The sequence below is a fragment of the Monopterus albus genome, unplaced genomic scaffold, assembly GCF_001952655.1.
Source record: "Monopterus albus unplaced genomic scaffold, M_albus_1.0 scaffold34.1, whole genome shotgun sequence".
Lineage (NCBI taxonomy): Eukaryota > Metazoa > Chordata > Actinopteri > Synbranchiformes > Synbranchidae > Monopterus > Monopterus albus.
In genome coordinates this window covers 2,465,334-2,492,853 of record NW_018127914.1, presented here as the reverse complement: position 1 = coordinate 2,492,853, position 27,520 = coordinate 2,465,334, and the positions used below count along the sequence as shown (strand labels likewise).

The window sequence follows — 27,520 nt, the reverse complement described above, 5'->3', positions numbered from 1 at the left end:
AAAGTGTGGGCCATTTGTTGAGTAAAGCGACTGTACTTAATAGCCCATCAACACAATAAGCACATGCATAAATGTCAAAACTCAGAGGTTAAAAAAACTCTCTTAAAACAACCGAATGTCTACAGTCCATCGTGTATGTCAGGAACAGTCCTCCGCAGCTTTGTTTCAACCTCTCTGTTATTAATATGGTAGTGATCAAAATATTTTTAAGGCCTCAGCTGTGATACTAAACTGTTGCCCGATTTTTTTGCCATTTGTTTCCTCCCAGCCTTTCCAACAAACCATGGCACACCGATGCCATCTAGTGGCAAACTGTGGATCTGACCGTCATCCGCCATCTGTGTTATCACATGAACAACACTAGAGTAAATTTCCTTCAGACTAAAACCTGTATAAACTATTAGGAATTATTTGAACAACGTTTATTTTATAAGAATAACACAACATAACCAGTTAAAGGTGCCTGAAATTCAGATGTAAACTTCAAAACCACCGAGGGCACGTTCAGTGACAAACACGCCTCTGTTAAATATTCAATTTCACACATTAAACGAGTTATGGAATGAAATAAGTGATTTCTGGTGAGCGTGCATCATGTTTACCAGCTTTTACTTTCTTGCGGGCATGACAAAAGGTTTGGTGAGCTAGCTCAGTCACCTGGGCAGGTGAATGTTAACGCAGGTTCACATTTGGTTTCCTTCCCTGTCTGAAGACTTCACAGATGTACACTAGATACCTTTACCTGCTACAAACACACATTTACAAACATACATCGACTTACTTTATGTTTTTTTCTTTCTTGTAAATCATTTTCTCTCAAGTTTCCGGTGGAGTGACAACGTCTGCGCAGATGTGGGCGCACGTGCGCACAGTCACCTGACCTTTACTGTGTTTTGGTTGTTACTGCTGCCTATAAATTTATGGTAGAGTTAGAATTTCTTGTTTAAACACACTCTCTTGGGAATTTTTGCACATTAGTTTGCATGAAATGAATCCCACACACGTGCTGAGGGTAAAGTGAGAAAATTTATTCTTTGTTCTGTTCTACAAAACTTTATTACAACATAAAGCTGATGAACAAAACAGTGTCTGTTGGAAATCAAAGGTTTCTCGGAAAATACAGGATAGCAATCACAGCTATGAAAACTAGTATATGTACAGTATTTATTGGCTATTAGTGAAAGTTGACTTTGTGCTTTGGAAAAGTTGGATTCTTTGAAAAAGCAGGAACTTACTCTACTTTTACACACTGAAAACAAAAATCTCTGTGTTGAAGACACTAGCACCATTTTTTAAAGGTTCTCGATGTAAGAAACCCCATAAAGAGAACAGCTGATTCTTTCTAGTCAAAACACACACCATCACATTACTGCATTAATCCTTAAAACTCTCCTTAACCCAACACAGTAGAAATTTTAAAAATACTTTATAGCACAATAATGAATAGGAATGTTTAAAACCCTAAGAAGAAAGCAAAGCTTCTTGGCCTGTCTCTTTGCTTTTGTGGTGTATCATTCTTTTCATTTTTTTTCACATTGCAACAGCAGAGTTTAAGAAAAAAGACAAGGAAACTATGGCTGACTTTTAAAACTTGATGTCCCGGTATTGTGGTCTCTCTTTAGTGGCTTCAAACTCATCTTCAATCTCAGCAAAGTTGTCGCTGTTGGTTGGTGATGTCACTTCAGGGTGCTGAGTTGGGCTGCCAGCCTCTGGAAATAAATCATATTAATTGTCTAGTGTTTTTAGTCTGTACCATGCTTCAGTTTTATGCATAACACCCTGTTTGTGTTCAATGTGTTTTATTTTACTTTTTTATTTGTTTTGTTTTTTTGTTTGTTTGTTTTTTACATTTTTTGTCTCTTGTCCAGGTCTCCAAGTTCGACTGAATTTGTGTCTTTGTTTTGGTTTTCTTGTTCTTTTTTATTACTATTTGGATAAGTGTGTTATGTTTAGGTTGTTTATGACAGAATAAAACTAAACCAAACCACAGAAAATTCACCCAGATAATACAGACTATAAGTCCTATTAATAATCGCTTCACACCAGACACAGAGTACCAGAGGATCTTTGACAATTGAAGTTACATTTCATGAAGGCTTTAAGGAATTAAAAAAAAAAAATTGTCAGGGTTAAGTTCATCCCTTGTCTTACCAGGCATGCACAGGATTTGGGGCCTCTCCCATCTGCCTCCAGACAGACACCTGATCAGAGGATTAAGTCTCTGCTGGAAGCCCTTGGCGCAGTAATAACGCACAACTGCACTAGTCTCGTATCTCTGTCGAACTCTTCCATATATGGAGGCATTTCGTACCTTTGGTGGTGGACCACAAGAGGCTGTTGGAAGAGTTTAGACACTTAACATCCTTCACAGGGCTAAATTAAGAATTACTTGCTAAATTGGTATAATAAATCATTGATGTATGGGGATGTAACTGCCCAAAACAACCACCTGGGGGAGTTAACCCAACACAGAGTTATAAATTAGTCTTCAGTCTGCTTCATATTACTCACAGGTGCCTTTCTTGCAGGTGTAAGCCAGGTGATAGTTGCAGGGTACATCACTCCAGCGCCCGTCATCATGCCATACCATCACCACGCAGTCTTCTCCAGACAGAAAATAGCTGTCGGGCTGTCCTCTGTACCAGTTCTCATACAGCTGGAAACATGGGGAAATAAGGTGCATTTTGTATAGATTTGTTTCCATGCAAGGAAATACTAATGATATGGAGTTTTTTGTTTGTTTTTTACAGTACTGTATGTCACCTACAAGTAGGCCATCCTTTTGTTAGGGTACAACTCTGTAATGTTAATGTTTGATACATTAAAATAGCTAACCTATGTTTTAGTGAAGCAGTACATGAAACCAATATATTCTATTTCAGTGCTGGTCTGTATAAAGCCTGAAAAAATGTACAAAATCACATTAAATGTCAGCGTAAGTTTGTGATATAACAAGAGAAGTGAATCATAAACAAGAACATTCTTTTGTATAGTGTCAAATAGCATCCACACTAATCAACAAAGTAAGGTTTGAATGTTTTGCATAATACATTTCTGTTTGTAAATCCTCTGTTATCTAAGCAGTGCTTTCTCCTATGATGCACTACACAATGTCGTGCACTCACACAACTTAACCTCTAAGCAACTGTGTGTAATTGTTTTGTTTTTTCATACTCCTGGTTTCTGATATTCCTCACCAGTGGACTGCCATCAGACCAGCGGAAATCATCCTCGATGGTCTTATCATTCAGACCAGTCCACTGATATTCTTTGTAGTGGCCTGGTGAGAAGGACAGAAAAGCTTTATATTCAGTCCTCATGAATCAATCAGTATATACATATGTACCAACAGTTGCAATTGTGAACCCACTGTTGATGTAGTTCTGCTCCTCGGGGGTCATGATAGACACCAGATGAGCTCCCTGCATGCGACAGTGCTGCTCTGCAACCTCCCAACTTAGACGCTGGGTGAAGTGTTTGTAGCAAAAACCATGAAACTTATCCCAGCCTGGTTCACACTGCTCCAGGTCTGAAGACATATTGCAAACATAAATGTGTAAATACAGAGACCCACAAACCAGCCAGCAAGCTACTCGTATGCTGGACTATTACTGCTTGACCTTGCTTTTTTTTTGGAAATTGTGGTACATGAGTGCAACAAAATTCTTTTGATTTTGACACATTGATCACACAAAACAGGGCTCTGACATAAGTTCATAATGCAGGATCTACTGTCATTTGTACTGTACTTATCTACAAGGACAATAGCTTGTTTTTTTGTTTTAAAATCCAAACTCTCTTTGAAGAATGGTTAAGACAGCCAAGAGAGCTCACCAGTCTGACAAAAGTCTCCTCTATATGTTGGCAAACACAGACATTGAATCTTCCCCTCTCGGTCTGTGCAGGTGCCTCCATTGAGACAGGGGTCATCCACACATGCATCTGAAACACATCAGAGGGTCAGTTCAGATTATTCTGATGCAAGTACAAATGGATGCAAGAGAAAGAGGTGGATTTGGAGGATCAAAATGATTTAATCTGTATTCAATAGAGACAACTCATAAGAATTAATACTATTGTCTCTCTTTAAAAATCATGAAACTGTGCATCAAATCTATTGTCTATACATCCTCTATGTGAATAAAGGTCTATGTTTAGATGAATTTATACATATATGCAGAGGAAAATAAGCATGAAGAAATATCTTAAGAGTAGAACATTCCAGGACGTCTCCAGATAAAATGCTGCATCATGACACAGGAGCCGACAGACAGCAACAGGGGACAAACTTCAGAGAGTCGTGACGTCAAACTCTTCAGGTCCCGTTCTTGCAGCAGGTTTTGGTGAGTTTCCTCAAACCATCACTTTGTCACTTTTCATGTAATACTTGCAGCCTTAAAGATATTACGCTTTGTAAAAATCCAACAATGTTTCTTTCAAACTACAGTTACCTAGTTATATATACAGTAATAATCGACACCCCGTGTTGTGATTGGTTTTGATAACTTTTCTCTACCAAAGTAACAAAAGAAATTTTTTTTTTTACATCAGTCATTAGTTATTACAGTACGCCCATCATGTCATGGATGATACAAATACATATTAGAGCGCATTAATATAGACCCCTGGGATTAGGTTTTCTTGTGAAAAAAACCTCATCTTATAATAGATGTTTCATGTTATTTTCACTTTCTGCTACACCCTGTAATTCCCCATAGACTAAATGCCTCTCTACATACTGTGTATAAATGTATTACATATGTTTCACATTTGTATCAACCATCAAACTGCAGATTATTCCAAGGAGTTCAAAGTTGAGGTTGAAGCATGTGACAATTCAATTAAATGTTAGTCATTTCCCACAAAATGGCAACATTTTTATAATAGAATGAATTTTTTTTTGCCTTGACATATTTGGAAATATGCATGGATGCTCATGCTGTATGAAAGGAAATATCTCTATGCTTCAAGTTAAATGTTCCGTCAAACATAGCCTAGTTGTTTAAAGTCCTGAAGAAAAGAGAAGGGTTGGAGTTTCATCTTAATTTTCTAAATTTGTTAAATAAAGTGGTAATCTGTACTAAAATTAAGCATTTTACTAGTGGATTTGGTTTATACGTTTCCTTTGACACCCTATAAACAAGAACTCTGTGGTGTCTGTCATTATACTGAACACTCAAATGCTGCCATTTAGACAGCCTTCTTTGAGACAGTGTGTGTTTGAATGGTAATAACTGCTTTACACAAGTTGAAAGAGAATCATATGCGCTCAGATTAAAACAAGTTGTGCTGAAAAATACACAGTCTCATCTTTTAACCTAGTCTTAGGCATGAACAAATGAAAACCTGAATTGGCATCTTTACAATAATGAAAGTTTTTTTTTTAGGTTTGCAGAGCAACAAGAACCAAGGTTCAATTCTCAACTTTTTCTGTGAGAATTGAACCTGTGTGAGTTCCTCAAACACCACATGACAATAAATTGCATGTAGGTGATGATGTCAAGTTGGTGATTTGAATTAATGAACGAGCGGTGGCTTTTCCATGCACTGTGTTTCTCTGCCTTAGTTGATACCGAGGTGAACAAAACTTTATAGTAAACTAAAACTTGAGGCTAAACGAAAACTTACATATCAGGTTTATAAACTGATGGTAACATGAGAAACAAAGTCTGATTATTTGATGTTAATATTTTTAAAACTAAAAATACAATACTGTACAAATCTTAAAAGATCACGATTAATCAGTAGACCATTATTTGAGTATGAAGCATTAATAACCCTTAAAGAACATTTCAAAACATGCTACCACGCATAACAAATCAACACGTAACAACTTTTGTGCTTACAAACATAACAATACTTTGTGCTCTTACAACTAGACTAAAGTCTTAAAATCCCAGAAACAGAACACTTGATGACCTGACAATTTTGGATTAAATATAAAAAACATTATTGCGATTGCACCAGTCAGTGCTGTTACATTCAAGGTAATTGCTGTTAAAGATAAAGTTCAAGTACCTTTATCATGTTGCTCCCAGATTACTGCAAAAAACACAGTGTTTTGACAGCAGGGAGAGAATAATTTGCACTTGATTGGTGAAGTGGTTAATAATCTTAAAACAAAAGAGGTACTATGAAAAGGCTTACCGAAGCTATAACCAGTCTTGCAGAAAATTGTCACAAAAGAAGCACTGAAATACTCATTCAAACATATCAGTATATTACAATACTTCACAGAAGTCAGTCTTTGGGTGAGGAAGAAAACATCATGCACAACAAGACTGGCCTAGTGACAAATATCAGATGGGAGCTGTCCCAGAGTGAGTATCTTGTAGGGGAGGTGGGATCACAAGTGTTTTAAGATGAAGCGGGAGGAGTCAGAAGGGTGAAGTTAAACAAACGCGGCAAAAGGAGGGGAGTGTTTTACAGACAATGGAGCAAAGGCAGGTTGGGGCAAAGGACAGATCAGGAGTTTTAGTGCATCACTGCGTCGAGCAGCAAGAAGAGGACGGACAGGCTGATGAGAGTGGCTTTAACATTACCTGAATCTTTCCCTGCACCGCCTACAGCTGCCCTCTCTTTGGGCAAGATAAGCAGGGTGGGCGGCTGGGTGAGACTAAACTCAACATCCACCAGACCGTGATCCACTGGTGGTATGAGGTGGGTCACCTTCTGGGGCTCTGTTGTCTTGTGGAAAGCCTTTCGTGTTAGGGTGGTTGGGCTCCAAGTGCGTCTGAACCAATGTGTGGTGGTCGTGATGGTGGTGGCAGTTGTTTTTGTGGTGGCAACGCTGGACTTTGTACTTGAAGTGGAATCTGGAGCTGCTGTAGAGGTGATGGAAGAGGTTTTTGTGCTGTACTCTAGATCGTTCAGAGATTCTTGGGGTCCATTTGTGGTGGGCAGATGAGCCCAGTTAGATCTTGTAGAAATGAGAGGAAAGACAGTAAAGTCCTCCTCAAATGTTGGGGAAACATTAGATCCTTCTTCAAGTGCTGGTTCAATGTTAGCTCCTCCTTCAGGTGTTGGGTCAAAATTAGCTCGATCTTCAAGGGTTGGTTCAATGTCAGCTCTTCCTTCAGGTGTTGGGTCAACATTAGCTCCTTCTTCAGGTGTTAGGTCAAGGTTAGCTCCTTCTTCAAGGACAATGATTGGGGCAATGTTAATATCTTCGCCAAGTGTTGATTCAATGTTAGCTCCTCCTTCAGGTGTTGGGTCAACATTAGCTCGATCTTCAAGGGTTGGTTCAATGTTAGGTCCTTCTTCAAGGGCAATGGTTGGGGCAATGTTAATATCCTCGACAAGTGTTGATTCACTGTTAGTTTCCTCTTCAAGGGTTGGGACAGTGTCAGCTTCTTTTTCAAGACTTGTATCACCTTTAGGTTCTTCAGGGATTGGGGTGATGTAAGCTTCTTTTACAATTGTTGGATCCACATTAGGTTCTTCTTCAAGGGCAATGGTTGGAGCAGCGGTAGTTTCCTCATCAAGGGCTGGTGAAACACTGCCCTTTTCTTCGAGAACAAGGGTTGGGACAATGTCAGCTTCTTTTTCAAGACCTGGGTCACCTTTAGCTTCTTCGGGGTTTGGGGTGATGTAAGCTTCTTTTTCAAGTGTTGGGGCAATAGAAAAATAAACTTTACCTTCCATAGAAGTTGAGGATATTTTCATTTCTTCTGCAAGGGCTGGGGGAACTGTAACTTCCTTTATAACTATTTGGCTAAAATAAACATCCTCATCAGGGGTTGGACCAACATTAACATCTTCTCCAAGGGTTTCATTAACTATACCAGGTTCCTGTCCACTGGCTTCTTCATGAGCAGTGGTTGTAGTATCTAAATGCACTCTGTAATCTGATGTTTGATATTGGGCTGCAGAGGAATTAGTGGGCAACTGAGAGTTGTGTGATCCCCCTGGAGACTCAGTGGCAGCTAAACTTACGAAACTAATATTTGTTGGGTGCAGCTGTTCTCCCTCACTTTCCATGATGACAGAGTCTTCAATTTCTAAGCTCGTACTTCCCTCTTGTTTAGAAATGGGAGACTCCCAAAGGATAGTGAAGCCCAGTTTGTCAGTATTTTGTGACACAGATGAGTGTGTGGGATCTGGGACTGCAGTCTCAGGCTCAGGCTGAAGCAGAAGGTGACAGGTGAGTGGTGAAGCTGGAAGTAGAAGAATCTGATGTGGACATGAAACTGACTTCTTCAACATCATGGTCACTCTCTGGAAAAGAAAACACAACATGGCAAGTATGTAAGTGTGTTAAGTATGTATTAAGATACTGATACTTTAGCCATGGTAGCAGCATGGCTCTATACTGTAGATGCCAATGTCTGCCATTTGTTCAATGCCAATTCAGACTTAAATATTTCAACTACTAGATGGATTAAAATGAAATGTGATACAAATCTTTCACAGAGAATGAATTTCGCTGACTTTAGTTATTCTTTGATTTTACCTCTAATGCCACCATATTTTGGCTTTTAATGAAAAGCACTGATAATGTCATTGCAAAGCAAATAATCCATAACTATTGGACACCTTGAAATTTAGTGCAGCTATTCATGGTGGATTCATTCAGAGGATGACTTTGGTGAGTCAGCTTACCTGAACCTTGTGTTGAACACTAATTAGCAAATGTTTGTATGCCAACCCACTTAACTAAGATGATGATTGCAGACAGTGTACCTGCTAAATACCAGCATGTCTGCATTATTGTGTGCATATTAGCATGCTGATTATAGTATTTAGCACCAATGTGTAGTACTGTAGCACTAGTGTGGCTGTCAGTAAAAATTATAATGCTATTAAATTCATACCTTGAGAAACATCTCCAGACCCATCCAGAGGGAACCACAATGAAGTAAGATTTTTGATGGGAGAATGGGTAGTATTTGTAGGAAGTGTTACATCCTCTCTTGGTGACTCAGTTGAGAGAGACACCTGCACGGGATCTTCTACTGCTGCCTCCTCAAGCTTCACCTGGAGTAAGTTATCAGGGGTCAGTGGAGTCTCCTCCAGGATATTTTCCTCTTGAGGATAGTTGCTGTTTGTCTCGCTGAAACTGGCTTGTGATCTATTTAAATTCAAGATGGTATCTTGTATTTCTTGGGAATCCTTTGGCTTCACAGATGGTTGTGTTTGTTCAGGGGCTATGTCTAGCACTGTCTGGTTATATGCATGAGGTTCGTATGATGGTTCAGGAAGCCCTGTGCTGCTTTCAAGCTCAGACTGGTGAAAGGTGGAGGTTAGGTTCTGATAGGAATCTGTGTCATTGAAAACAGTGGGCAATAATGATGTGCTTTGTGGGAAATCATAGGTGCCTGTGCTGCTGATACTGCCATACGTCAGTGCTGTAGGATCCTGGGAGTCAATTTCTGTAGGAAGTAAAGGTTCATCAGCTAGACGGAGGAAGTAAATTGTAGACATGGTGGTCAGGGGAGACTCTGGGTATGTATCAACCAGGCTTTCCTCAGTAGAAGGGCTGGAGGAATAGGGAACAGATACAACCTCACTTTGAGCCTCTCGCTCTACTTGCTCTCCATGTTGCTGGTGCAGCTGCAATTCTTGATCTGTTTTCATAAAAATAATGTCTTGTCCAATGTCTTCAGGTTCTGTGGCCACAAAGTCCATAGGAAAGTCAGTGGAAGTATTTCTCTTATCTGTAAAAGGCAAATGTATATTTCAAAATAAAATGTAAGGTATGAAAACTTGTATTTTTTACAATTATTTTATCCATTTTTTATACTTTAATTACATACATACAAATGATAAATAATTCAGATTTATGTATATCAGAATGTCCACAAAATGTGTTTTAGCCATGACTATAAAGAGCAAAGGTGAAGCAGAGATTATTTACAGTGTGAATAGTATTCACTGCAGCCTCCTTGTTAAACTTTTTATCTAAATAAGTAGAAATAAACAGTCTACATGCATATCCAAGTATTTCTGATATGCAATTTTAATTCTGCGTTATACACAATACATTTCTGTAGCACAAAATACGCACCTTTGAAACAATAAACATCATGTAGGCTGGATGGCTCTGGAAAACCAGTTTGGTTGCTGAAGCGGTAAAGGGTTTTGACACCTGCCTGAGGCCCTCCACAGCGCTCTCTGGGGGCTGTGATGGGGTAGCGCACACTGCCATCAGACAGCCAGCCGGGACTGCAGCGATCCAGGCCTTCGCTCCATGCTAAATACAACTGTGCTGTTGTAGCTAACTCAGCCCCTGCAGCTCTGCAGTATGACTGTGCTCCATGAAATGATAACTGCTGTGGGACAGAGTCATGGAACACCTCTCCTACCAAAACAAAAGGTTTCATAGTTTCATTTTTCAGTATATAGCATTTCTTTAGCTTGATCACTAATTTTGTCATGGTTTATATTAATATAGCTGTTGAAATACATTGACATGACTGATATTATTGGCAGGTTTAAGCTAAGCACATACAGTATAACTGTCTAAGTGGGTATACTGTACTGTGCTTTTTTTATTAAAGAAACACTGTTACATAATCTGTCCAACAGAGGGCACTAAGTTAATTTTTCACCTGTAAAGGACTCTGGCATATCTTATCCACAGTTCTCAGAAATATGTATTATTCATACCGTTAATTGCTTCCACATAACAGTAAACATCATAAAGATCAGCTGGGTTGACTGTTCCATAGTTTCTCACTCCTGGTTGCCCCTCCATGTCTCCATAGCAACCTTCACGAGGAAATTGGATTGGGTATCTACAAGAACAAAAACACCCAGCATTTTTTATATATACAGTAACACTGACCTCTTAAACTTTGTCTGACTGACCAGAAAGACAACAATTACAAACTTGCGCCAAGTTTAAAACCATACAAAAATTTTTAATGTAGATTCTGGAGATTTTGTAGTTTGTTGGGCTGAATGTACCAGTGGCGGGCAGTCAGGGCCAGCAAGGCCTTCTCTGCTGGCCTAAACACTATCAGAAGCACTGACCTACATTTACAACCTAAATTCTAATATTTGTTCCATGAAATTGTACTAATTTATTCCCAACACTCTATTCTCTTCATTTCGTAGCGTTTCTCTTGGCTGCACCGCTTCCAGTATGTGCATGTGGATGTTAGGTTTTTTGTCCAATCAGATTTCAGCCTCTATGTGTTGCCATGTCAATCTAATCTGCCCAGGGCCTTCAGAATCAGAAGTCCTGGCCGATGTAACTTAAACTGTATTAGCAATGGTACTGTTTCTTTAACCAATCAGATTTCAAATTCGCCTCACAGGGCCAGCTAGCTGGCCCACAATGATGTCAGCATTTTTCCGTCCTCTGATTGGTTGGTTAGAGCAAAACTAGAAAAGGACTTACTAATGGAACTGAAACGCAGAGATCACCTCTATGAGGATGGATTTTGTCTATAAATAAATAGCATCTCTGGTGAGTATGATGTATTTAATTTAAATTCTGTATGTTTTTGTCATGTTATTAGATAAATATTGATTCTGAACTGCTCCGGATGATGAACCTGGCGCAGTTGTGGTTGTAGTGTAGAGGTTTTGGAGTTGTCTTAACTGGGTTTCTTGCTTTAGTAAAAATGGTATTCACCCTCAATATGTGAAATACCTCTCTCTCTCTGTAATCCCACGCTAATTATATTGCGTTTTTGTATAGTATTGATGGTTTCTATAATTGCGATGTGATAGTGGTGGTATTAAGGGGTGAATTAAGTCGGGTAAGTCCCCACTGAAGGCCCAGGTACAAAATGCACGGCCCGCCACTGGAATGTACATTACATCTAGAATATTTTCATGAACAGGTACAGCTTTTAAAATGTGACAGTAAGTGTCATACTGCTTTTATGAAACAAGTAGATACAGAAGTGGTGATATACCTGACAGACTGGTCTGCCAGCCAGCCTGCATCACACTGCTCATATCCATTGTAATAAGCTGCTAGAAGCTGGTCAGGAGTGGCGATTTCTGCCCCAATGGCTTCACAAGCCATCTGGGCCTGATGGTAAGAAAATGCATACCGGCCAAGGGCATCTCTATAGTGGAATACAACACCTAAACACACACAAAATGTACAAAAACAGAAGACAGAACTGTGGTAGTCACATAACAACTAAAGCATATATAAGCATAGAATCCTGTTGTTACAAAGTTTTTGATGTAAAAAATGATGAAACTAACAACTGGTGGACCAGTTGATCCAGGTAGCTGCAGGCAACAATATAATTTTATTTGGAAAGTGCATTGACCACAACCTATTTACTATGTTGCTTAGTTGTTAGAAGAGACAGAGCAGACTCAATACCTGACACAGAATAGAGAACCTGACCTTCAATACTTCATGTTCAGCCAGTTTTAGTGATTCTTATGAGATGGGGAATAAGCAGGTAAATATGATAACTTGTAAAACTAATTATCTTGCCACACTTTTTGTCTCTGAGGCTTAACAATGCTTTTCAGAATTCAGCAGTTCAAGCTCAGAGAGATGTGTGAACTGATCTTATTTTACATCAAAAGCAACAAGAGTAGAAGCCAACGTATTAAACATATGAAGCAAGCTGCATATATTATTCATCAAAATCTTGCAGGTCTTTCTTAGTGTTAGACATTTAGTTTGCAGAAGATTCTTTAAAAAAAACTATATCAAAAACATGATATACAACCAAGACAGAAGGAAATATGTTATCAATGTAAGCAGACTCATCTGATCTTTTGGACAGGAAGATTACAGCAGGACTGTCACTAAATTGTGTCTTTTAATACCTAACTATCTTTCCAAAGCTTCAGTGATCCACATCTTTCATTTTCTTACCTTTGACCTTGAGTTGTATAAGGTCGCTGGCATCCTCCAGACCCTGCTGGACCTCACAGCGATAGTAACCAGAGTCACTGGAGCGCAAATCTCCCAACCACAGAGACAGGTCATCAGGGGAGGAGGTGTAGTTGAGCAATGCAGCACGGCCTTGGTATGCCTCACTGACCTTAACCCTTTGACCCTTCACCACTAAGATCTGTGTCTCCACCCCATCAGACACCACGGTCCACTTGACTCGTGGTACAGCAGGGGCAGAGGAGGTGCTGGGTGTGGATGACCGAGACACCAAGCAGGGGAAGGAGACAGAGCTGCCCAGTGGGGCGACAAGCGCACCCGAGTGGGGGATGTTCACCTTGAGAGACTGGCCATCATCTGAAGAAGACTGGCCATCATCTGAAGAAAAACAGTAGAGGATACAGAGCATTAAAAACAGAGCGATTCTGGAGATTCGCTGAGAACAGTAACTCGTGCTCTTGCTGTTAAATGCAGCTTTGTATTTTTTTGTTTATAACAGAATGGCTAAACCTGAAATTTGTTGTTGTTTTTTATACAGATTATTTTAAGGATCACAAATATTTTTTTTATTAAAAGTAAGACATAATTGGAAAATGTGGATGTACCATATGCAGATGGACTTTGGGTGGGGAAGGCCAGAGTTAGATGGCAGACCGCACAGAGAAGTGGAAATATCTGGACGTGTCTATAATGATAAAGCAGCAAACACAGTAAAAATTAGACACATTTTAACAGAGATGAGGATGAATGAAGAATTCTTCAAGTAAACTCAGGGAGGGACGGCCACAAAATGACAGATTATTTCTCCTTTCCCATTTCCAGTTTCCAATTTCACACATATTTAACCTTCAATAGGCAGAGTGATTTCTGATAAGTGTAAGTTATATATTGTGTTGGTTCAGCTAGTCAGAGAACACGCTCCATTAGTCTTAACAAATTGATTATTGTAACATTAAAGGTCACAACATGCACACCTTTGTACTGTAGTACCTTCATCACAGCATCCACCTACTGTGTAGTGATACAGCTGGGTAAAGAGGGAGTCTCAAGGTTACACTGAAATGTTCAGAATCTTAGCCAGTCATCATTTGTAATTTTGTGATTTGTTGCTTTTATATACAGAACAGTGTAAATGTTTTAAGCACTATCATGCCATTCAGGGGGCGTCTTCTCAATCCCAAATTACATTTGATATCCCAGTCTATATATCATATTTAGAGAAAATAATTGCAACCTGCTAATTTTGGCAGAAGTGCTGTAGTATCCTAAAACCGTAGCAGCTACGGCGTAGCTCAAAGCTCAGCCGTGCAGTATAAAGGAGCAACTTCTCTGGTTTTCAAAAGGAAGCTGGGAGCGCAGGCTCCTGACCACAAGCCATTCATCGCCTCCGGGAGCTAATGACACCGTCTCAGCCCAGCGGCTTCCTGCCAGCTCTCAGTTACCAGTCTGGCCCTGTTATTAACCCAGCAGCCATGACAGGACGCTCACAGTGACCTCACATGACCTCCGGAAGCAGCCATGATGAAGCTGCACATGTTCATTCATCATCAAAAAGCAGCACACAGGGTTGATTATTACTGGAGGTTTGAGACAGTGAAAGACTCCTTTAGAATTCAGAAATGTGACAGAGTTTTAATGTTTATATCAGGGTAACTTATTTCATTAATATCTTGCTTAAGACCACACAGCTTATTGCTTATATACAACTACACTTAACTGTATGATCTTCCTTTCAAAAATGCTGAATATTGGATATGTATTATTGCTGTTATCCTAACAACCTTAAATTGGAAAAAGCTCAAATTCAATTTCTTGCACCTGCAACATTGAGAGTGCAAGATTTTACAAATAATTTTGCTCCATGATATTGATTGACAAGTGGCACTAATTCTAACTCCATTTTTTTTAAATAAATTATTAAGCTAAATGATGAAATAGTGATGATTGTTGCAAAGATGGAATTTTTAAAGCAGGAGCTGTGTGCCAACTCCATACAATTCACTAATTGTATACAGCATTTATGACAAACTAATGTTGTGGTGTTTTTGCAATTAGTAAAGCCTGCAAGAAAACGTACTATTACATATATATTATTTTTAACATTAAATCATTCCAGGTGTGTACTGTCAGACATAAATTAAACTGGAGTCCCAGTTGATGAGTTGCTGATGTGCTTAGGTTGTTTCAGAAAATACATTTGTGCTCATTTGCTTTAAACAAACCCCAAGAATCTCTGAACAAAGTCCCAGATCAGTTTGACTGTTGCTGATGACACCAACACAACACAACTTCTGATGGTAAAATGCTGAAAAGAGCCTCCAGGGAAATCTATAGGCTAGCAAATCACAGAGTAGGTACTCTCTCTCTCTCTCTCTCTCTGTGTGTGTGTGTGTGTGTCAACCTAGTTTATTTATATCAAGATGAAGATTTAATAAACAGATGTAAGATGGCATTATGTCTCACTTAGTTTTGACAAGTGTAGCTTCATTATGAGCCTCAGATCCCCCACACACAAACACTCATCAGAACCTCCTCACATTATTACAGGAGCCGCCTTCTGTAATGTGATTAGATTAGATCAGAGCCTGTGGTGTGAGCTGGAAGTCTAACAAGTGCTAATAAAGTCGACTCTGTGAATCAAAACGCTTCCTTCGTAAGTAATCGCCACAAACACAGCACACCAACTTGTGTCAAATTAAATGGCCTTCTTTGATGGCAGAATAATTGTTGTCTGTTTCCTCGCCAGCTGGGTGGACTCCACAGGGCTGGTATCACTATTAGTATTCCTGACAAGAAAACGTCGCACAAAAAGCGAGCAGGGGGCCAGGAGGACAGCTGCACACTGTGCTTTCACTTTATACCAACTCCCTTGCAAAGGCTTCAGGGAAAATTAAAGTACATGGCACTGGCACACTGCTTGCTTTTTCTCTTTCCTTTCTGCCGCTCTTTTTAGGGATGGAAAAGCAAGCCTTAAACCACTAAGAATTGTCCTGGAGCAGGCTTTGTACAAAAGAAACAGCCACATTAAGACACTACACAGTTTCAAGTGGTGTAAATGTTGTAAATCTGGGCTAATATATGGGTTTGCGTCTTCAGACTGATGGCAGAAGAGATCATCTGGGTTGCTGCTGCATATTTTGTAAGTTTTTACACAGGAGGTGTTCTGTACTTCTACTCTTTTTAACGAGAGCAACGAAAACAAGTCAAGCTAAAAAAAACGCCACCCATTGCATTTACTCATCCAGAAACTGCAGCCAATGCATTCTCCACAAGCAGAACCAATTCAGTTACCTGCTCCTGCAGACAGAGATAAGTAAGCAAAAGCAAGCTGACATTTTGGTCATGACTGGAGAAGAAATGTGCAAAATGACAGTGAAATTAACACTGACAATTTTAATTCTTAATGCAAGAAGTGATAATAAACAAGGAACATGAAATAAGATGCTGAGGTTCCTGTCAGCATTGCACAGGAAACAAAAGCTTGTTTTCTGGATCTTGTGGGTGGTCAGTGCAGCAGTCTGCATCACGGTCAAGCCAAGAAAACCTTGTCTCCATCAACAAGCTGGAAAATGACTGCTGATCCCAGTTTAGCCCGGCCAGACATGCAGAGACTGGTTTGACTGATGTAAACTCTGTGGAGAGCTGAGCTGGAACTGGCTTGGACTCTAATGAGTCTGTGATAAAATACAGAGATTTCCCTAAACGCACTGTAAATAGGATTTAACAAAGTGGAAATCCACTGTAGCCTTAGTTTGAGTTTTTTATATAAGTATTGAGGCTTTATTTCTCTCCTCTCATCTGCAGGTTTGTTAGGTTTCAATTTTTAGATTTACTGACCAAAGACTATTACAAGACATGGAGCTCAGATTAAATATACAATAGGTCTGAAGTACAGCATAAATTAATTTGGGAAGGCATTTTTAAATATGACTTTGTCAAGTGCATTTCATGTTACTCATACTTGCATGGTTACTTTCAAAATGTTGACAGTTAACTCACAGAAAATGGTCAAAACAAAGACTGAACCATTGCAGGTTTACTATAATTTGTATAAAAAGTAATTAGAATGCTAATTTTTTACTCCTGCTTTTGGTGAATAATGGTCGGATCTCTCGTTAACAACCAAATTCATGTTGGACAAATAAAAAAAGAGCATAAAGTGCACAGAATAACAAGCTCCCACAGGAAACATGTATTGCTACAACCCATATCAACCTCAGTAGAAATCAAACACCAAAGACCAGCCCCCACAAACTCATCTATACTGATGAAATGACTAATAAATTTAGCACAATGTTGAATCCCTAGAGAATTAGACTCATTTGGCAGAACTACACCAGAAGACGCCGCACATAAATACATCTTCTCAACACAAAAGCTGCCAAACAATTAAACAGAGAGGAAACTGAAGTACTCCACATACAGTAATGTGGGAATGGTTCTTGACAGGATACTGTCCTTCAAGTAAGAAGGCTAACAGGAGATGATGTAGAGTCATCCCCTTGCTGTGGCTCTTAACATGTGTATTTAAGTTGCCCCTGTCTGACCCATGTCAGACTATTCACTCAACACCGCTTCTCCCAGCACCATCAAATGTAACGCCTCCACATGTCCAGTGAGTAGAACCTACTCAAAGGATTCACCCCTGTGCCATGTCTGTCTCCCAATAACTCTGGAAAAAATCACCCACCAGATGATTCACCAGCCAATCTGTCAAAGGACATTTCAAACAAACACGTGATCTTAGGCATGACTCAACAGATCCGTGGACGGGCCGCAGACTGGCCAACCTATTGTAAACCATGCATGCATGACACACCTGGTTGAGAATTCTCTCTCAAGCTTTGGCCAAAGGGTGACAAGAACCATTCTCACTAGATTAAATGAGTTTGCTACCAAAGACTAACCATTTTGTTAGTTTTGTTCCATCTCCAGTCTTTCATGTGTTGCTGACAATAAAACCATGAATTGAATTGAATGGAAGCAATCAGTGGACTGCTGAATTGCATTTTCCTCCCAATAACACTTTAATTTGAGGCTCTGAAGCAGGCAGCCATCTCTACACCAGCATATATATAATTCTGCTTCATGCTCCCAACAGTTCAAGAGGTGCCTGCTGGCTTGAGGACTAAATAGAATGATTTGTGATTTCATTACATCTTGTATTGACCAAGCCCTTCTAAGCCCTAAAACAATGGGGGCACATTGACTATGTTGGCATAGTTGAATGTGGACCTTATTTTAAAATATTACCTACAATTTGAAATGATATAAATGATCAGCCATTTTGTTTAAGGATCTATAAACCTTAGAACAACCTGATGTGAGCAGTGCTTGTGTACTATACTGAATCTCAATACATTCTTAAAACAAATCAAAATTAAATATGCTCAGTAGACATTCAGGGTTAATATTGGGGATGGGGTTATGACTAAAACTGGGGTCAGGACTGAAGAGATGTGGGAAACAAGCAAGTGACACTTTACTGAGCATCTGCTTTTGTTACTTGACAGGCTGAGTAGGCCGTCAACACTAGTTCACCGAATTTGAGTTTTGCTGGGTCCCAATGAGCAGCACTGATTATTATAAAAGATATGGTAATCATGGTCTACACTTTGTAAATGTTTGGTCAGAAAGGACGATATGAGTGCTTTCATTTTCATCTTCTGCAGAGACAAACGCTGAACCGTCAAACAGAAGAGAACAATCTTACAAGACTGCTATTTCACCTGCCACTTTGCCCTTTCTGTTTCTACTGTCCATTGATAAAACTGTCCTAAGGCATACCACAGAAAATGAACAGGAGAGGCTACATTTGCAGTTAAAACAAAAAAGTTGGCTTCCTTCATTTCCTACAGGGAAGAGGGAACCGCATTTCAGAGCTTAATTTGAGCAGCAGCTGTGTATTACTCTGAGAGGAAAAAAGGCATTTAAAATAAATACCTTCTCCACTGGTTTGAATCAAACAAGACTTGTGGTGTAGAAATGTAGAAGACTTCTATCTTAAGTACTGTAGAAGTCATCCTTAAATGTTTTTGAGTTTCATGGAATTTTTCATGCACAACTGTGTGAATAATCCGACTATCTATCAGTGAGGACTGAGGAGCTGGTGGAAGTGACTAAGCCCCCTAGAAACACAAGCTACCTACTGTACATCTGCAAAGTGGTGGGGGGGTTCCATGCTGTGCAAAAACAAAAATGAGAGATAAAACACAAAGTCTATGAGATGAAACTATACTTGGAAAACAAAATCACGTTTTCAGAGGAAAAAATAACTGCTGGCCATAATTTCAGGACCTTCACTGAGGACAGCAACTACTGCGATGCAATAGACTGATATTGAGGGTCATTTTCGTAAACTGTACTAGTAACCTATCATTTACCATGACATTATCCATTTTAAAGGACAAGACCTTATCAACTGCCTATCATTTACACAACATCCCCAAACCTACCGGGATCTTAGCATTTTAGCGGATGCAGGATGGACGGACTTCTTGGCTGTAAGAAAGTATATCCCGTCAGCTCCCCGCAGGCTGCTGCAGTGCGACTCTCCTCTCAGGTTAAGCGGCTCTGGATGCTGATCTGCGCAGGTACACCGGAGCTGGGACTGCTGTCCGACTGACTCCGAGGCTCGGAAAGAAAAGAGGGAGTTGAGAGAAAGTGAAGCCAGATATGAAATCCCGAACTGCCCACTTTTTCACCCACCGGTCGTGAAGGATATGGCGCATGCCTGTCCAATGGAATTGGGAGGGTTGGCATCTAAAATAACCTATGATATAGGCTATGCAGTGATGCCTGCACTCAAATGCTGACCCACGTGTTTCTCCCCCCTTTTTTCCTGCAGGCAAACGACAAAGGCATTGAGCGTCACATGGATAAACCAAGGACAGGCGTTGAGTCAGCGCAGCAGCTGTAGGAGCTGCTGATGCTGCCGCAGGTAGCCTAGTGATAGCAGCTCGCTCACCTGTACAGGAACGGGCCTTCGGCGTCTTACTGCCGCTATAGTCAGTTAAGTGGACACTGAACAAGTTTGTATGCGTCACTACTGGAGTAATGAACAGTTTGCAACATCCTGCAGAGGCACAGTCCCAGTGTGACAGACCCCAGCAACTGCTCCGTCATTTCCAAGTCTGCAGGGTGTGTTGGTCGCCTGCATTTGATTTGAGACCAATACAGGCAATGTTCAGTAGAAGTCATATTTATATTCCAGCACAACATATCATTCAAAGTTGCATATAACTAGAAATAGCCTATATTCTTTATACAAACACTTCATCAAATAGCTTTGTATACTGTGGGTTAGCTACTAGTTTTCACTGATTAAACTACAAGCTCAAAGGGTTAATATAAGTGATGTTGAAGAGTAGTAAAGCCTGCATTTGTGGTCCTGTCCATGGCTGGACTAACAGCCTTACCAGCCTGGGGGCAAAAATGAGCTGTGGTGTTGAGGCGTGTTCTTTTTATATTGAAAAGAGAAGACTAATAAGAGGATATATATTTCACAGTATGAAATTTATTATGCATTAACGTATCAAAATTAGCATGTGCACATGGATCCTCACTGTTTAGGATAAACAGGAAAGACTGACCTCAACTTAGTGGTTAACAATATTTGTATGAAAAGGTACTACTATCTAATTGGTCCAAAACTGTTGGGGAGAAGCCGTGGTTTAGACTCAACTCTCCCGTTATTGGTCCTTCATGCCGTCCGTCCTCTCTGCTCCAATCATCGTGGACAGCGCCCTAGAAAGGAGGAAGAATACCTGTACTACTTTAATTCCTACATACACAGGAACGATAAGTAACTATGAGCCCCCTTAGCTACAGCCATAAATCTAATGAAATTCAGTAATTTAGTGGACAAGACTTATGATGTTGCATTAGTGTTTCAGTGACTCACACAGCAAATATTTGACCAGTGGTTCAGTGAACACATAGAGTGATATTCATAACTATATAAACATAACTGTGACATAAGTATGTAAACTTATGTGTGTTATAAAATAAAACCATTCTTAAGTTCATAAAATAAAAATCACCCTAACAGTGGGGATCTTTGAACATGCCTCCCCTCCTCCCCCACACATTTCCCTCCATGCATTAGGTATCCCGTGGTCTAATTACATATAAACTCTTTTAGTTTCATCCTCCAGAAAACAGAATTTGTGCTAAATCTCATGCCAATTAATCAAGTGAATGAATTAATGAAGAAAATGTAGTTCACAGGACAAGAGAAAACCTTGACCTCCTGGTACTAAATGAAAAGTCAGCTGATCACTTCACAGTAGACATACTTTGTGCATACTCTCGTGCAGACATGGACAAGGAATGTGCACGTGTTCCTATTTATACATAAAATTGTGGGTCTACCTTTTGTCTGTGTACACCAACATTTCTCAAGCATTGGTGGCACATGCATGGTTGAAGCTTTTGCTGTGCGGACTGTGCATGCGGGGCTCCTGCACACTCCACGTGGACCCTCGTGAACTCTGAAAGATGACGAAAATTGTGCCACTCAGCTACAGTGGACATGCATACGTGCGAAGCATGAACAGCCCTTTAGTTATTATGGGCCATCCTGTAAGAATCACTGCTCTCTGTATGACATTTCATGGCAGTCCACAAGAAGTGTCAAGATATTTTGCCAAAAGCCAACAGACAGAGTGAATGGTGCTTTGTAGTGGTTGTCAGTCAGCGGTCAGTGCTACACAGTTGAGGAATGTGACACCCAGATGCCAGCAGGACTATTTTTGCAGGAAACGTCAAAACTCTGAGAACAGACAAAGATCAGAAGTGTGCTTCAGTCCGAGATCACATTGAAGCTGTGACTGTCACAGTGACCCAAATTGATTAAAGTCCAGTCAGCAGTTTTGCTAACCATAAGACGTCATTCTCCCTGCTGCCTAAAGAGGAAAGCCAGCCTTTAGAAATGTCAGACAGCAAGAGCCCATCCAGAAGAGGCTTTACTCTGAAGTTCCTATGAGCTTCAGAGGTGCTGCTCCACAGAAGACCATAATGTCTGACCTTTTACCTAACTGTGAAGTTGAGCAAAGAATATAAGGCCCTGCTGATGGAGATTATGTGTTATAGAAAGCTCTAAATGGAGCTTATAGTAGGGTGGTATTCTCATTGGCTCTGTTAAAGGTCAAGAATGAAACTTCAGCTTTATTGTGACTATGTGACTATTGAAAGAAAAGAAAATGATTTTCTTTATCAGAGCTAAAGATGAATTCATCAGCAGCTGAACACAACTCTGCACAGTTCAGTACACTCTGGGAACACTCAAGCAAGTTGGGAAATGAAATTCTATGTGTTATTATCACACAACTACTTTGTGTGACCACAGCGGCCACTGTTTAGCCACAGTCACATAGCCTCACTTTAGGCCAAAATGACAGAGAAGTCATAAAAGTGCTTGGAAATGGAAATCTGAACATGAAAGCTGGACTCCATCATATGATGTCACAATCAAAAGCCCAAAGAAGAGCTACAGAAAGATAACAGTATCTGCTCCAAATGATCAGAACAACAACAACAACAACAAAAAAACAGCTGCTTTTTAGTCTGAGAACATCTATATCTTATATATGTAAAATAGACACAACTGGTTTTATAAGTGCTGCTCTTCAGTACAGTTTTCAGGTAGTTTTACCCTAAGTGTTTCTGCTTTCTAATACTTTATACTACACTGCATTTCATTGACTCCAAACTGTAACCTAACTACAGCAGACTAAATTAAACCAAACAATTACACATGCTTGCAAGCAGTGTCTCAGTCCTGCATACGAGCTACATTTTCCAGCAGCCTTCAAACAGCCAGCCTATAATTACACAGTATCATTATATTGCAGCTAAGTCAAGAGCACTTTTTTTTAAGTGTCTTCAGATGTTCTCGAGACAAATGCTTCTGTTTCGGCAAGGAGATCATCACACAACTTATGAAGCTAGGATGAATTTCTAAAATAATTTTTTTATGTGTAAAATCTGCACAGCAACATTTGTAAGCATCTCATTATGAAGAGCAAGCAAGAGCACTGAGTGATAAAACAACTTGCTGCATTGTGTAATGTGCCTTTTCAGATGAAGAAACAATAAGACTTTTGCTGGTGGATTTGACTCTGACACGTGCAGCCTCCACCACCAGGTGGGATTCATTAGTTTACATGGCTGAGAAGCAAATATGACTCAGCTAAAATACAGAGCACAGTCTGCAGTTTATTTTTATGTATCCTTAAGTCTGCTTGAGTTATGTTTAGTGGTTTCAATTAACTGGGTTACCCGAACTGCTGGTAGTTTACCGCAAAGTAGAAATTACAAGATGGGCATTATCTACACTGCACAAGTTGAGATAGCCATAAAGTTTTGCCTTGTTTATGTAAATGGAAAGAGATAAAGATAAATGAAGCAAAACTAAAGTTCCACTTTACCAATGCTAACATTTCACCTTGCTGAAATCCCAGACTGAAATCCATGCAGCACTCATGCAGTGACAGGACAGATGACCAGCCACTGAATCATTTTCCTCCCATAAAAGCAAAACCTCAAAACCCAGTTTCCACTGACGAGGTACTTTTATTCTCTCTTGGACTCAAAGCAGCAGAGGCAAACCGGTTCAGGAGGGATGGGTCCTGGAAAGCTGCTGCATTCGTTGGCCTGCCGTGCTTTCTGCATGATGTTACTGCACTGACCAGAAATTGGGGTAAAGAGAGCCACTGTGACATTTTGATAAAATTACGTAATCTGTGCCACATTGCCTAAAAGGAAGCTAGTTGCTTCTGCAGCTGGAGACCTGGCAGCTTGTGTCTTCTGGTAAATCAATACTCGTGGTTAACCAGCGAGGAAGAAGATGCTTTATGGTTAGGCCTCCCTCATACAGTACATCACAGATAACAGAGCAGAGGGTGAGTTTAAACATGAATGGGCATTTTAAGTGAAGTGAGTGTTGCTGTATGGGGTGACAGGAACATAGCCAACTTTACAAGTACAGAGGACCCAGTGAGTTTAAATTATCACCACCTTCTAAGGGCATTTTTTTAGAACAGTCAAAAAAATAAAAGCCTAATTTCATTCATTTATATTCCCAGTATTTCCATGTTGGTTAAAATGCTTTTTCACACTCCCAGAATATAAATCTGAATGAAACTGAACCAGTTTAGTATAGTTTAAATGAAAAACATTCAGAATATCACTTTCAGTCTTTGGGTAATATTGGGTTGATTTGCTGTATAGGTATGAAAACAATACAGTACACTTACATTGGCAAGAAAGTGTAAGTCTATAGTGAAAAGGATGAGGATTGTTTTTACTCTAGCTGTTCACAGCATAAAGCTTTTCCTCAGTCTGTTTTCTCATACAGATTTACAATACCCTAGTCATTTTTCATAGTGGGCCATAATTTCATAGATGAAGTCATATTTGAAACCTGATGCAAAAACAATCACTCAGGACCAGAACAACTAAACACAGTACCAGTGTATAACATGTCAAATGAGGTGAATGGGAACTTTGTTGAAACTACACAGTCTGTATAGTCTCCTCCCAGGCCACTTCCTTCTCCTTAGTTTCCCAGACATGCTGGAAAGACAGACTCATTTGTCTAAAGGTTTTAAGGCTTAGAGAGCAGCATGTCTGGGCTTCTGTAAAATAATATGACTGTGTTCAGCCTCATGTGTGAGCCAAACAGGCTGCAGCCATTACTATACCACTGTTAACTCTGCCAATATCAAGAAGTAATATAACATTTTCAATAATGCAGACTGTATGTATGAAATATTTTACAACACGAATTGAAAAGTTATTTACTCACTCTAGGAGTGAAGCTACTGTTCTGTGTTAATTTGAGGGAACATCACTGTCAACCAGAATTCAGAGCTTAAATTATATCAGCTTGTTTTACATTGCCATCTTAGCTGAAATGACACTTTAATAAGACCCCTCAGCTACATGTTAATAACACCAATGGCCCCTGTTCAATAAATATTATTCAAGCATTTCCATGAGCATAGGAGCAAATTTTACTGTTCTCTTCCTAAATTAGTGCATGTTGATGCTGATATCAAGGTCAAATATGTAGAAAACGAAAAATACATGCATAGCTCTGCCACTGCTGAAATGACAGATCACAGAGATACTTACTGAAACCTGCACTTTGATATCATACCCTGTGATAAATACCTCCATGTTAGAGCAAAATTCAAAGAAATGAAAATGACTGGGTTAAATGTGACATTTATTCATGTTATAAAGAAACAAAACAATAAACTGACACCTCTGCAAAAAGAGACTGATTCAGGTAATACATGCTGCATGTCTATATCACCACATTTTCACAAACCTAACATTTCCTTTATAGTTTGTATGATGCACCAGTGTTTTACCAGCAAAAACCCTTACTCATGCCATCCTGACATGGCCTCTTTTTGCTATGTCACTCAGCATGACACCCACCAAAACACAGCACATTTTGAGTCCCCGTGGTTACTAGAAGCCTAAGTGTCTCTGTCAGTACCAGTAGGACTTTCGTTGCCTTCTGTTCTCCTGAATACCTAGTTTCTCCATGACCTCTTCCTCCAGGGTTTTCAGAGATGGTGTGAATGTCTTTTCTACAGTGTCTTCGGGACTGGTGTCTTTTGGACCATCTGTGAATGCAGAAATAAAAGGTAGTCACATACACAAGAGCTCATAAAAAGCAAAAACATGTCCATAGGGAAAATTGTTGGCCAAAATCACAGTATTTACCATCACAAGCACTTGTTTTCTATTTTCACATTAGACAATTTTGACAACACTCATGAAAATGACAAAGGTAAAGATTTAGTTGGGCAGACTACAAAATCTCTGTGGGATACCTGCAGTGTCAAAAAAGTAAACTAAAAACAACACTAATAAAATCTAGGTAACCAAGGGGAACCAAAACACACACAGAGACGCTCACCTTTCCACTGCTCTGGCACAATGCCATCTCGTCGCTCTACAACAGGCTTGGGGATGATGCAACCCGTCCTGACAGACACTCGGACTTTGTCACCCTCCTCTGTGAATTTCCATTCTACCTCTGTGGGCTTCCTGGAAGGTCAGTATTGAGACAATCTAACTGAAGGACAACAACTGATTTTGACTGAGCAACTGCGGTTCAACTATTGTGTTTATGCACATGCATATTCACCATTTAAGTTCGGCACTGAGACTGAGGTTAATGTACCTGTCTGACGGGTCAATGAGGGCAACATCGCGAAGCAGAATAGGAGCCTCACTGGCAATGTAGGTCCCAGGGTAATCATGAGTTTTTCCAATATACCTGTAATGCTAAGACAGGAAAAAAAAATGTTCACAATTCCCCATCTGGAAAAGGCCAGATGTTTTATTTCTCAGTGCATGTTGTCAGCAGCTGCATCTTGAACATGCCAAGTTCTACAAGACATCTGGCTCCATCTGGTGGAGCCAGAAATTAAACAGTGTATGTTGCTGCTACAACAGTAATCAGCATGACAATATCCTTGTTTAATTGACTTTTTATTTAAATGACAAGATTGGGAATGTTGTCTCTTTGAGGCCAGAATTTACTTAAATGTGTCAGTGGCTTGTGCTGAAAAACTAATGCAAGCGTTTCATTTTCTCACCAGCAACACCAAGTACACTCTGACACACTAAGTATTAGTAGTGAGCTGATCAAAAAATGACAGAATTAGTGGTTAAAGATATATAAAGAAACACATTCAAATAAAGAAATTATCTGAATTTCTCTGAGAGAACAATTACTTCCTTACTGTGTTCAGTCCCTGCAGGATAACCCAGTTTCTGTGCCTGAAGACTTGGACCACTTTCCCCTGTTTCCCCTTGTCCTTCCCTGCAAGAATCTCAACCTAAGAAACACAAAAAAACAAACACTTAAGTCAAACATTTTCACTTATTTTTTAGGTTTAGCCAAAACATTATATATACTATTACTGACTGTGATATTATCATAGTTTATATAACATACTTTTACCTGTACCAATAAACAACTGCTAGCTTGTAATGTAGTGGCAGATCCACTGGTTAAGTTGTTGACAGGTGATTTTATACAGACTCGATGTAGATGCTACTATTTCTATTATCACATCTATCAAAATTTGCAACTTTCTAGATAATATTCTGTACTGTAGTACTGTGTCAAGCCGAGCAGGTCCTGTTTTAAAGGCAAATGGCGGTCATACCAAAATATGGTTTCTTGTACTTTGTATCAAGGTAATTGATAAATAAACCCTATATGTGGCATTAATTTTTAAAGCATCCTCACTTTACTTTTAGTACCAAAACCTCTGAACAACACTCTCTATGGAAGCACCATTACTGGTATAAAAAAAACAAACTCCTGCTTGTGTGCAGTGACAAAGTAACTTTAATTTCTTATCAAAACATAACTCACTTCAGATTTGCATATATTACGTAAAACCTTATTCTCGCCTATTCAAAACGCCTTGCAACTTCCCTTTTCAAGAGTTGTAAATTATAGTTCATTGTGTCTAAGCGAGCTGTTCTCAGTTTCTTACCGTGTCCCCTCTGAGTACTGTCCAGTCCTCAGGCGCAATCGGCTCCACAAACACTTTTCTCCTTCTCTTCCCCGGGGGATTCAGCCTCTTAGCAGCTATAGTCCAGGGTCTGTTGGTGCCGTATCGGTAATCTTTAGGCACAACAACCCTGGCTGCCATTGACAGAAGA

General features: G+C 39.7%; 2 protein-coding genes across 2 annotated transcripts; both read right to left on the bottom strand.

Moving 5' to 3' along the window:
• Positions 1–1,007: 1,007 nt before the first annotated feature.
• LOC109958726 (brevican core protein-like) lies at positions 1,008–20,005 on the bottom strand. The gene is given in 16 exon segments (XM_020597602.1): positions 1,008–1,709; positions 2,152–2,334; positions 2,512–2,656; positions 3,198–3,280; positions 3,371–3,529; positions 3,835–3,942; positions 6,543–8,121; positions 8,123–8,217; positions 8,814–9,656; positions 10,007–10,300; positions 10,609–10,736; positions 11,868–12,042; positions 12,800–13,195; positions 13,423–13,502; positions 19,273–19,658; positions 19,785–20,005. Coding segments are annotated over 15 exon segments (4,407 nt in total). The 5' UTR covers positions 19,287–19,658; positions 19,785–20,005; the 3' UTR covers positions 1,008–1,584.
• A 5,004-nt stretch (positions 20,006–25,009) lies between these two features.
• mrpl24 (mitochondrial ribosomal protein L24) lies at positions 25,010–27,519 on the bottom strand (the record flags this gene model as incomplete). The annotated part of the gene is made up of 5 exons (XM_020597498.1): positions 25,010–25,458; positions 25,755–25,885; positions 26,022–26,125; positions 26,587–26,682; positions 27,352–27,519. Coding segments are annotated over 5 exons (636 nt in total), but the record flags the coding sequence as incomplete, so codon positions are not given.
• Position 27,520: the final 1 nt, after the last annotated feature.